At 50.5% G+C, this 12,644-nt stretch overlaps 1 protein-coding gene across 1 annotated transcript in view; it reads right to left on the bottom strand.

The window, feature by feature from the left end:
* Window positions 1-12,644, bottom strand: part of PODXL2 (podocalyxin like 2) — a 33,189-nt gene that overhangs the window by 18,859 nt on the left and 1,686 nt on the right. The window contains exon 2 of the mRNA XM_009284552.1: window positions 2,178-2,471. Coding sequence (XP_009282827.1) covers window positions 2,178-2,471 — 294 coding nt within the window. The remainder of the gene's footprint in view (window positions 1-2,177; window positions 2,472-12,644) is intronic.

Below are 12,644 nucleotides of genomic sequence, written 5' to 3'. Positions count from 1 at the left end.
GTAGCAGGTCGCTAACCATTTCCCCTTGGATTATGGGGGCTTCATTCTGCTCCCCGACCCTGTCTTCCAGCTCAGGGGGCTGGGTACCCGGAGAACAACTGGTCTTACTATTAAAGACTGAGGCAAAGGCAGCATTAAGTACCTCAGCCTTTTCCTCATCCTTTGTCACTATGTTTCCCCCCGCATCCAATAAAGGATGGAGATTCTCCTTAGCCCTCTGTCATTCGGAGAGAAATCCCACATAAGGAAAACTTATACCATAAACTTTTTTTTTCTTAAACAGCAGCTGTTTGAAACTGTTTAAGGGATTTATACGTTGAAAATAACCTAACAGATGTCATCACACAGTTCTACAAGGTATCACATGGCATCTGTCACACATGCAGCACGTAAGATCCATTGGTTGTGTGCATTCCTCATGCACAGGCTTTGCATGACAGGAGAAGGCTGCCCAATTTAGGGATGCTATTACAATATCCTTTATTGTAAAATGACACACAGCAGGTTTCTAATTAAATTTTAAGTAGAAATGCTCTCCCAGCTCTTGAATAATTCAAACTGTTCTATTAACCAAGGTTCTGAAATGCCACTGAGACACAAGCTCTGGACACAGCAACGGCCAGGGGAAAAAACAGTGCTTGGAAGCACAGAAGTGGTTAGCTGGGCAGTGGATAGGGCAGGGTACACGTAAAGGACAGCTGAAAGAGCACATCTGTTCATGCAGGAAAGCACTGCAGGCAAGAACGGAAGGAGAGAGGAGCGTGTTCTGCATACAAATGGGGCGAGGCATGTGCAAGAGGCGAGGCTGGGTTCGGTACCCAGCGCATCTCGCTCTCAATGCACAAGCACATGCTGTTCTCCAAGTCACGTCCAGATCTGTGAGTACATGCAGGTGCCTGCTGGCACACAAATAAAAGCACCGCTGAGCACGCTGCCAGCGCGTGAGAGCGGCTAAGCCAGAGCATGCCCAAGGATGCGCTGGTAGGAACACGCACCATCCGCCCCCAGCATTGCTGCAGAGGCAGCATCTGCACAGCTTCCCCACGGCCAGGCCTGCAAGTGCCCCGGGGGCCACATGAGCTGCAGGGCAGCAAGACCACAGCCAGATGAGTTTAGCAGAAATGTTAGTGAGCAAAGGGCTTTGGAGACCTAAGCTGGGATGGCCCTTGCCCCGCATAGCGTGCACTGTGCCCCAGCAGGCAGCCTGAGCCATAGCACTGCGGCAGCCCTCAGCCCTGTGTGAGCACAGGTCTTTAAGGTCACAGAAATAGGAGTGAAGATAAAACAAGAGTTGTGCTTTCTAATTGCAGACCTCAGTCAGACCTGCTGAGAGGGAGGCAGTGATACCGGATAAGGGAGGAGGGATAAGGCTGAAGCCTGGCCCCTGGGTAACACTTAATACATGCCCCACATGACACTTAAGAGCAGGAGCATGTGAAATAATCTCCTAAGCTACTGGAAACCCTGCAACGCTCCTCCTCCTTCCTCCCATCCCTCTCCCTGAGAGCATCTCAAAGCCAATGACGGGCTCGGGGGAGACCACTGAGGGGACTCAGTAGTCTCAAAAAACACTCCACAGAGGAAAGCAAGCTCAAATGCTAATGAAACTCATTTTGGCCATGACTCGCCAGGAAGCAGGCAGGACAGGGGGACAGGGTAGGCAACAGGACAGCTGCCCAAGGAGGAAAACCTGCTGTCTTCTCTCAGGCCAAATCCCCGCTGAAGTCACAAAGTGAGGAATCCAGAATTTGGCCCAGGGAACCCATCTTTGACTCAAACCCCAAGATGGCCTTGATCTCTGAGCTGGGGTCTTGAGACCTTTAGGTTGTGCTTAATTGACAACAACAGAAAGAAGGGAGAGAAGAGAGCATAAAAGCGGGAAGGAGAGAGAGAAAGAAGGGCAGGAGGCAATGGGAAACTAGGTGGAGGCAATACTTTTCCCAGCTCATAGCAGCTCAGTAATAAAGGCTCAGCTGTAACTTGGTTTCTAAAGCCTGTGCTTGCTCAGGGTTCACTGGGGACACATCAGGCACTGAGGTGAGAAAATAGAGCTGACACTTAATCTCAGGCCCTCTTAGCGAGAGTTGTGTCAAAGCAGGAAGACAGATCCCTGCATCCTTCCACCTCCCCAGAGTCCCTGCAGAGCGGGGAAGAAAAATGGGGTAAAAATAACCTACCCGTTGCTGGTCCCAAGTCCAGGCTGGAGTCATTGAGCTCTCCCCCATCTTCCCAGAAGTACTGCGGGGGCTGTAAGATCTTGGACTCCTCATTCTCCTCGCTGGCAAAGCCTGATCCCGCGGCAGCATGCAGAGAGCCAGGGGCAAGATCAGGCTCTGCAGCCTCTGGGCTGGTTTGCTCGTGGGAATTCATGGCCTCCAGGTGTGACATCATGGCAAATTCCAGCAGGGAAGTTGATGTGAGGCCATCAGCAGTTGGCTCCTCCGAGGAGGCAAGGCAGAGGCACAAGGTCCCTGTATAATGACAGTAAATCCATATCAGATAGGACTGACACCCACTGGGCTTGTCTTCTCCTCGCAGCCTGCTCCTGCCAAACCAACCTGCTGCACACACCTGCCTGCGGGGTAACGTGCCCCTCAGATGGGCTGTGCTCTTAGCTGATGAGGAAAATCAGGGTATTTTGGGAAACACCCACAACCACGCAGAGGAGCATTCACATCCAGGATGAGTTGGTGCCAATCACCCTCTGAGGTTTTTTGCCTCTTTGAAAGGACGGGGTGCCTTGTCAATCACCCGTCCTGGAGAGGAGGTGGAAGGTCTTATATTTAAGCCATGAAATTCTGGCCCTGTGAAGCCAATGACAGTTTCCTATCCGACTGTCACCCAGGCAAGATTTCACCGTAGCGCTCCTGATCTGCAGCTATATTATATGCAGGGGGACTGATTTAAACCAAAATTATTTACATCACCAATATTAATCATGTTTTAGATCAGCAGGATGGAAATCTATTGTTAAGTCATTGTTCTGAACTTCATTTTGCATTCACATTTTGTTTTCATAAGGAGGGGCTGACTGTCACAGGTAAGAATTAAAATGTACCAACAGCAAACATCTACCTAACGCTAACCAGGGAGGCAGGTTGCATTTTACACTTTTCTTTCAACAATTATATCTTTGTTATTTCCATTTTATCTATTAGAAGGTTTGACTGACACTTCTTGAACCCTAGATGAGACTTTAATTGTGATTTGTGTCAAGGTACATTCACATGCATATTGAACTTCAATCAAAATGCAAGAAAACAGCACCTGGAACTTGGCTTTATTCAGCCGATAAATACCATGATAAATATGGAGACATAAGGAAAAAATGAGATTACCAAAACATGTTTTACATTTAAAACATTTTTGTTAAGCAAGCAAAGTAACTAATTTGGGTGAACTGAACCAATTGCTTCTTAGCCCTCTGTTCTTCAGCACATTACAACTAGAAGATCTCATCCTCTCACAGCTGATTTTTATTCATAGATTAGAAGAAAAAAGGACAAGTTTTCCCACTTTCTCAGCTCATACTCAGTTTCTCAGTTCTTAATGAACTAGTCACTGAACTGAACTAATTGAATAAGCTGAAATGAAGACTAATTTGGTATTTTTCTTTGATAACTGATTTTCTAGACAGGAGAAATGCAGCAGATCTAATCCATCTGGACTTCAGTAAAATATCTGATACAGTGCCTCATGCAGAATTACAAGAGAGGCAAGAAAAGACACCGATTAGCAGGAAAACTGCAAGGCAACTGTAAGGCATTGGCTATATGAAAAATGACAGAGGCTTGTGCTAGAGGGAGGCTATTAGTGGAATTCCTCAAGGTCTGTCCTTGGATCTGCTGTTCTTTAACATTTTCTTAAGCGACCTTGGAACAAACATTAGGAACATGATAATGAAATGAGCCAAGGACACAAAGCGAGGAGACATCCTCACTGCACAGAAAGACCGTAGGTACAGCTAGGTGATCTTGAGAATGGAAATAACAGAAATATTATGAAAAGAAATAGTACAAAGTGATAAGTCACCACCTGAAGAACTAGCACCAAACATTTCTGATACAAGATAGGAAACCATCCATTAGAAATGTCTTAAGAGGAGAAACTCCTGTATTAGAAACAGCCCTGAGATATCACTGGAATGCAGATGTGAAAATGCCTGCACAGTCCTGAAGTATTAGAAATAGAGAGATTTTACAAAGCACTGCTGAGACATCACCTGGATGCTGCACGCAGATCTGGATACACGTGGTCTGAAATGATTTAAGCAGAGCTGAACTGCCTTCAGGCAAGGGCACAGACTAGGCAACCTCCCAAGGTTCCTTCCCACCACTACGCCCTACGACTCCACATCCCAGAAGGACAAATTCAAATCAGGGCAAGCGCCAAGATGAGCTATGGGGCAATGGCAGATGGGTTGGCCCTGGTGCTTTCACTGAAAACATTGGCTTGTTAGCACAAAAAGTTTGGGAGTTGCTGCTCACTTGCCAGGCTGATTACCAAACCTGTCCTGGGAATGTTGGAAGCCAGAAATGCATTTCTCAAGCCTTCTGCCTGCTCTGACCCTCTCCACCTTCCTCCACTATTCTCTGAACTGAGCAAAATCCAATATTGGTTACTCTTTCCCATATACACTTGGGCCAGGCTTCAGCACTTCTCAATCTCGTTTATTTTGTTCTATTGATCCAAGGCAAGATCAGGTGAGGCCAGTGCAGCAACAAAAAGGGAATGGCAACAGAGGCAGAGTATCAAAGGGGAAGGAAGCTACTGCAGCATCACGGAGCCAACCAAAGCACCTCTGGGCATCCCTGGGGATGGGCCAGCTCCCTGTGAGTTGTGCACACACAGTGAAGTCCATGGCTGGAAATGAGAGTTTGCACGTCTCTTGTGCATGAGCATAGATCCAGAAAGACCTGGCCAGGCCAGCCCGTGTGCCGATTCTGTGGTGCTCATCAGGCTCCAATGTGATGGTGCCTAGACTGGGCTTCCCCAGGCTGACGCAAGACACCTGCATCACTAACAGAGAGCACTGCTGAGCCCCGTGCAGTCCAGTGGAGAGAGCACTTGTCTTTTGAGGAGCTTACAGCTTAAGCAAACATGACAGACAGCAGCGAGGGGAAGAAAGGGAACATTATTCTCAAAGTTATCCAGAAAAGGGAAGCAGAAAGATGGGGAGAGACCATGGCAGGTCCAAGGCCACATGGAAAATTTGCTGTAGTTGGGACTGCAACTGACTGCCTGGATCCTACATCAGCTCTTTATCCACCCCAATGCCTCATTTTCCCCCAACTCTCATTAGCAGAGACGTGGCTGATGTGGCGCCTTGGCTTTCCAGCCATGCTACAATACACATCCCGGGTCCGCTAGCCAGCTGGGCAAAGCCTCAAAATGTAACCCTGCGCCAGCTCCAAAGACTGGCTCAAGCCTCTGTTTCCATCAGCTACACCCCGTTTGGGCTGCCTCCAGAGCTCAGCCACAGCCCATCCCACCACCTCTACAACAGACATCTCATGGCAGGTGAACCAGGGCACCCAGAGAGATAATCCCGTCCATGCGGGAAGCTCAGATCCTGGGAGTTTGTTTACCCTCATTTAACTCTGAAGTGTTTACCCAGTTAAAACCCACTAAGCTGCATTATCTTGTTTACTGGGATGCTCTGCTCTCCTCAGCCCAAGATAAAACTCCACCACCTCATCCCTAAGAATGAGTCATTAATGACGCTCACAGCCTGAGCAAGCCAGGTTTCTCCTGGGGTGGACCTGGAATAAGACAACACCTTGGGGCCTGATCCACAGGCACAGGATGCAGAGGCTGGCTTGGGGGAACCCTCCGTGCCAGCACCAGCCTGAATGCCACAGGGCTAACAGCACCATTGCACCAGCGTACAAACCGGTACCTCTCCAGACAGCATCCTGACACCACTTCATACCTTTTGCACCCGCAGCAAAAACTCAAAGGCTTGGGGTGCCAAACCACAGACCCAAGATTTGCCACCTTCCCCCTCTCTTCCAAGCATCTCGTAAAGGAGCTCAACGCAGCTGTCAACTCCAAGGCAAAGAAAGAATCAAAGCATGAGCTGAGCTGGGAGGCAGAGGAGCACAGCCAAGAGAAGGAAATCTAACGCCCAAGACATCAGTGGCTAGCCATTTTCCTCCTAGGATGGGGAGCAGGGACTAGATGACTTCTATCAGCCATCAGTCTCCCAATTTTGTATTCTAAAAGGCAGATCAAGCGATAGGAATAAAGAAACACAAACGAATAAAGCCCTGCAATTACAGATGGGAGGGAGCAGGGAACGGAGCCAGAGCTCGCCAGCTGCTTCAATGGGGCGTTTGTGTCTCATTTCTATTTTTGCGGCACCTCTGCATAACCTGGAGGAGATGAGGCTCTGCATGCTAAAGAGGGCAGCCAGCCTTCGGGGAAACGGCAGGGCTGTGTGAGCATGGGAGGAAAAACCCTCCCCAGATCAGACAGAGGAGGGGCGAGAAAGGAGAGAAAGTGGGAGAGGTAGGTGGAGGGGGGAGAGGGAACAAAGGCAGAGAGCACCAAAATCAGCATGGGAGCTCCCGCGCTGGCTGCAAGCTCTCCAGCTGCTAGCACCCACAAAGGTGACACGTGGAGGTAACACTGACCTTGCAGAACATGCTTCACCTCTGTAAGGAGCAGAATGGGGTGATTTCAACAACAGGGAATAATAGTGCAGTGTTATCTTTCCAAGGCTACTGGAAAAGAGCCAGCCAGGAGGATACACAGATGAAATGAGTTTGCTAGTTGCTGACCCCACTGGCCCCTCAGAAAACTCTTCCAAGTCAAAGTAGCAAAGCTTGTTCTGTTCAGCTCAGCAGAGGATTCGATGCAACAGCCCCGGACAAGGCAGATGGGGGAGTTTCGCTCAACAGCAGGAAAAAAAAAAAAACTGAGGAAAGAACATCTGCCATCTCTCTCCCAAACTGCTGTGAATAAGAGCAGTTTCACATTTCTAAACAATTCTAAAAGAACCCCAAAGTATTTTCTATGTTAGCCGACCAAGAACCACTTTATCCCTTTGCCACAAGGCAAGCCACCTCTCCACAGGACAGGGCAGCTGTTTAAAAGCTCCCAACTGGCCTACTGAATAGGACTAGAAGTGAAAGAGGAAATAAGTCGTTTCTGTATCCAGCTGAAATGAGAGGAGGGATTTGGGGACATGAAATGGAATCTGGCTGTGACTGTGTCAAACAGCCTTTAAAATTTTCTTGCTTTTTAGTTAACAACAAGCAAACCTCAATTTTCTCTCCAAGGAAACACACAAACATCCCTTAAGATGTCATCACATCGGCTTGACCTATAGAGGGGTTGGTGTGCCCTTCAGTTTACCCAGCTGAAGGTTGGTTTTACCTCTCCTTCCTGGGTGCTGTGGCTACACCACAGTGCCATGGAGGCAGGATCAGCCTGCTGAAGGGAATAGTGCTCGCCTGGAGCACACGCTCTAACTTACCTGTCTCTCACCACCAACTAGCAGAGCCTGTACAACACCACCCAAGAGCAGTTACACAACGGGTACCAGGGAGGGGGGTCAGAGCATCTCGGTAACGCCAATGCAGCAGCCACAACAATGTCCATCTGGCCCTGCTGCCGTTGACCTTCCTTTCAAGCCCACCCCAAACCCAGGAGTTACCCGACAATGTTATTTCCTAGGACAGCTGGGTCAGGAATGGGTCACTTACTGATAATCGGTTGGGACAGAAACACAATGACCAGATGAGGGAAGCATCTGCCAGGGATATTCCCTCCCCCAGACCACCGTGCCTGGAAAAGCCCGGGAGGAAGGCCCCAGGGCAGAGAGGAGAGAGGCCCCAGGGCAGAACAACCAATGGCACAGACCACTTCCAGAACATAACAAAACACAGAGTAATTTAAATAATAAAAAAGGATCCCAACCACAGACAGCGGAGGAAGAGAAGAAAACGTTGTTCAGCTGAGGGACGTCCAAGCTGATTCCCCCACGCTCACTTGGAGTCTCTGCGTCCCAGACCCTCAATAGCTTGCACAGGGAAGCATACAGGATGACCACATATCAGACCAAGTCCTTTTGGTGCTATTTCAGAGTTATGGACCATACCTGTGCTGGGACGCTCCACCTAAGAGACCTCTCCCAGTCCAGCTCCCACACAGCCTTATTGTTGCTCTCCCATGCTGCACTAGACCACTTACAAATCCAGCCAGGTCCCTAATCTCTGAGGTCATTTCCAATTAGGGCTTCAGAAAACAAGATCAGACTGCCATCCTCCTCTGGTACTGCCAGCAACCAGGTCCCTCACCGAGTGTCCCTCTAAAACCATCCACCTTCCCATGGCCCCAGTACGTTTTATAAAGCAATGGGAAAAGCACTCAGGTCTGTGGAGAGCACATACACTTACCAACCTGCACCAACAAGAGGGACAAGGCACAACTGAAGAAGCCCTTGCAATGGGACAACTCTTTAGAGGAAGATCCTAGAGCACACAGTAGCTGTGCCAGCATCTTTAAGCTTTTACAGATTTTTACAGCTAGCATAATCAGAGAGCTCAAACACCAGGCTACAGGGTGTGCATGTCTGCACGTACTGAGCAGGGAGCTACCTTGCAAAGGACTGCCAACATTTGCTCCCTTGGCATTTCAGCAGAGAACATCTACAGCATGCAGACCCAGGTGTATCCACGGGAAATAGCAAGGCACTGCCAGAAGATGCACCTGCTTTTGCAGATAACTGCAGATGTGCCCTTTGTCAGCACATGTGCACCAGGGGCCTGACCTCCGGGGGTGCTGGGCATCCTCAGCCCAGCGCTGAGAAGAGTCAGGTCTCCTGTTGTTACGATCAGTAACATGAGGACTGCTCTAAGCACCACCACCTATCTCCACAGAAGAGACTCCATGCAAGCAGGTCATGGCAACTCAGACAAGCCTGTCTGTCCTTCCCTCTTCACTCAACCATTCATGCCAGGAGTCACAATCTTGCTTAGTTTCAGTCTCCCAGACTGTTTGCCTTCGGTCCCTCCCCAGACCATCTCGTAGCCTTCACACCTCCCTCCTCTGCTGCTGTAACACCTGCTCTCTTCCTCGCTTCCTGCTATTCAAAGGGGCAGCTCCCAGCTCGGGGAGGGGAGGAGATGCAGCCCCTGGGGAAACAGCATCAGGTAGACAGTTGTACGCAGAAGTGAATTTTCTTTCCTCAGTTACCTTTCACAGGCCTCCTCAAAGCAGCCCACAGGCTCCCAGGGGTTAATAGACCACAGGATGAAAGCCGCTGATCTAAGAGAAAAACCACAGCCCACAGATTCCTTTGCCCTCTCGCAGGCCCAAAGCATTTCATCTGTCTGCTAAAAATCACCTCGCCAGGCCTGTGCTTCCTCTTCTCACTCTGTCCCAACCTGGACCATGTACCCCATGGCACTCAGTCTGATTTCCAGCACACCAACTAAAGCTCATGGCTGCTTCGTCTTCAAAGCCTCCCTGCCCGGGCAGAGCAAGCACTACCACAGATGCAGGAGGGACTTCCCTCGAGATGCGGTTGCCCGTCAAAATGTAACAGAAGCCTTTTATACCTCAAAAGGTCTTTAAAACCCACTGGGCACAACACAGCACAAAATGGTTTCACTCTGCTCCAGCCCCTGCAGCAAAGCAGTGACGACCACCCTGCCACACGCTGGCATGCCGCACAGCAGTCTCACCCCCAAGAGGCTCCACTCTCCAACCAACCGCATGCATCCTAGGCAAAAAAGCTCACGCAAAGGTTTGATAGTCCCGGGGTACATGTACGGGTGCTGACTACCTTCACAACACATCAGGCAGGATCAGGATAGGAAGAGCCGAGAGTGGTTGCAGTTGTCATATAGAGAGAGGGCTGCAAAGCTGGTTTCCCAACAGTAAAAAATTATCCCCAAAACAAGAATGTACATCCAAACCCTGGTAACCACAAAGGGGCTTAACCAGGCACAGGGACAGTGGGGAGCTGATCCGAGCCCCAGCAGGGCGTATATTCCTTGCCAGCATCCCTGGCCCTATGAACAAACCAACGCATGTGTTTGCTTTGCCTCTGTGCAGGCTGTGCTCGTGTGGCTGAAAAATAGCCTCTCTCCATTCTTTTGGGATTACGTGTTTCAATAGCCAGCAAGAACTGGAAGCAAGTTCACCCAACTGCCAGCTGCAGGCCGTGATGCACCTTCCCCACAGCTCCTCTCCCCCTGGCCCTGCAGCAGGGCTGCCGTTGCTGCTGCTGCTCACTCAGGTACCCACAAAATGCCGGAGCTTCTTCCCACGCTGAGCAAGTGGAAAAACTTTTGTGCGCTCTGATCTGCAGCTCGTCGCCAGCAGCTTCCCCTTGAGGGCTTAATGTAGTTATTTCTACCCCTGATGCCTATAATTGAATGAACATTTCCTTATGGCACTGAAGAGGCCAAGGAAAAACTGACTACAGGGAATTTTCATTCATCCTGATTTATACTCCCTCAGCTTGGGCTCGTTCACACAATGCTAACAAGGAATCTTCTAAGCAGGCAGAAGGGGAAAAAAAAAACTTAAATAGCCCCCATGCAGACAAGCACCTTGGGGAGACAACAAGAGGGAAGAGACCAATTCCCTCCCTTCTGCCCCTGCTGTTAACCATATCATTTTCCTACTTGCAAAAGCAAAGGGGCTCAGATACCCTAGAGGCTGGAGAGATGTTTCCACACTCTGCCAGCAGACCTGTGCTGCCCAGCAGTCTGCTGGGACCCCAATGAGGCGCAGGTCCCATTTCAGCCCATCCCACAGGTCTACGGAGGCTCCTGATCCTGGGAGGCACGCTGCAGGAAGCATGCCTTTCCCCCAGCATCGAGGAATCTCGCTCAGTCCCTCCAGCTCTCTCTCAGGTTTTAACCATTCCTGTCCTGCAGGACTGGAGGAGCAAGGCTGGAGTGCACTGAGTTATTCCAGACTGGAATAGCTGAGCAAAGCTACCAACCAAAACAGGGCTTCATTTATAAATTCCCAGCAGTCTGCATCTCCACTTTTGACCTCCCATCTAGGTAGGAGTCCAGGTGTCTGGAGATGCCTGGCCAACCGAGTCCAGCCCCCCCAAGCTGCCACAACCCACCAGGATTACCAGTTTCACTAGATTAGGAACTCAGCTGTCCCTCGGAGCTGCTGCTCACCTCCCACCCCTACGCCTCTCCCTGCTAGGACAGCAGAGAAGACCACAGGGAAAGCCAAGGACCCAAATCCTCCACATCATCACCAGCTGGACAGCAACACTAGAAAGTTTCCAGCAGCCTCAGCAGAATAGGAAACACACCCTGCCCTTGGCACAGCAGTATCAGCTGTGGTCCTTTCAGCCACCAGATTTCAAAACCACCACAAGGTCCGTCTCCTTCCTCCGCAGAGCAAATGTAGCTTTCAAGCAATGGGGATGGGGCCAACCCTCGCCGGCAGATCGGCGGGGTGGGAACATGGCAGTTCCCCGCCATGTACCTTGCCCTCCTCTGCGGAAGAGGCGGAGGTCTGGGTGAGTTTGGGGGACACAGGTCTCCTGCTGAGATGCAGCTAAAGGACCTTTGCCAGCCATGCCCAAGGTTTTCCCTAATGTGGACAACCGGCCTGGAGGAAGCCACAAAACTGGCTCCCTGCTCAGCTCTGGAAAGGCTTATTGCTTCTGTGCCACAGAGTATTGGCATAAACCCCCAACAGGTTTTCTGATCCATTTTGCTCTTTAAGCTCACTATTGTTTGCAAACCTAAAAGGCTTTATCCCTTCACTTTAGGGAGCCCCAGACAACAGGGGCGAGGTACGGTACATACAGCTCACGAACAGAGCGGCTCCACAGATGACACATTCCCCCATGAACATTTTTGGGAGACTGGGGCAATGAGAGATGTGCCAGGGGGCTGGATGTCACTGTATCACAGCTCGGTCGTGCTGGAAGACAGCGACTGGTTGGGAAATCAGCCCTTCCCTCCCTGCCAGAATGACTCAAGACAAAGACTCCCCGCTCTTTAAATGTCCCCGTTCAAAACTCCTGTTCCACACTAACCAGATTTCTGTACAAAAGGGATGGGGGTAGGGAGGGAGAGGGCAATCTCAGCCTCACGGGTCTTTGGGGGGATCCCTTTGTTGGGAAATTTCCCCAGACTATTTAAAAATAGAAGCAGAGCCTTCATAACTATTCCGAGTATAATTATTCCTGCACTTAATTGCCTTTCCCTGGTACCCTACCTCTCCTCCAAATTTCAAGAGAAGGCTCTTGGGGGAGCGCGGAGCAATTTGTGGTTCCCCCTTCCTTTGTGCCAGTTTCGCGGTAGTTAGTAAAATTACCGCGATGCCAGAAAAAGCCATCAATACAAGAGAAGGTGGTTTTGGGGCAGCCCTGGCATAACAGGGTCTACCCTGCCAGAGCGCTGCAGCGGGCAGCATGCCCTGTCCAGGGCAACGTCCATCTGCTCCCTGCACTGCAAGTGCTGCTGGTGCCGGCCACGGCGTGCAGGGTCCCTGCAGGGACCAACGTTGTGTACCCCGTCTCTGAGGCAGGAGACCCTGGGTGAGCCCCCATCCCCACTGGGTGAAACCCATGTGCATCCAGCCCCCCGCACTGGGAGCCCGGGGGTCCCCTGTCACCCCCCGGGGGTCCTGGGGCAGAGACCAGACGCTCC

Source organism: Aptenodytes forsteri, unplaced genomic scaffold (assembly GCF_000699145.1).
Source record: "Aptenodytes forsteri isolate BGI_AS27 unplaced genomic scaffold, ASM69914v1 Scaffold53, whole genome shotgun sequence".
NCBI lineage: Eukaryota > Metazoa > Chordata > Aves > Sphenisciformes > Spheniscidae > Aptenodytes > Aptenodytes forsteri.
The sequence above is the reverse complement of the archived record's forward strand: the minus strand, read 5'-3'. Positions and strand labels throughout refer to the sequence as shown.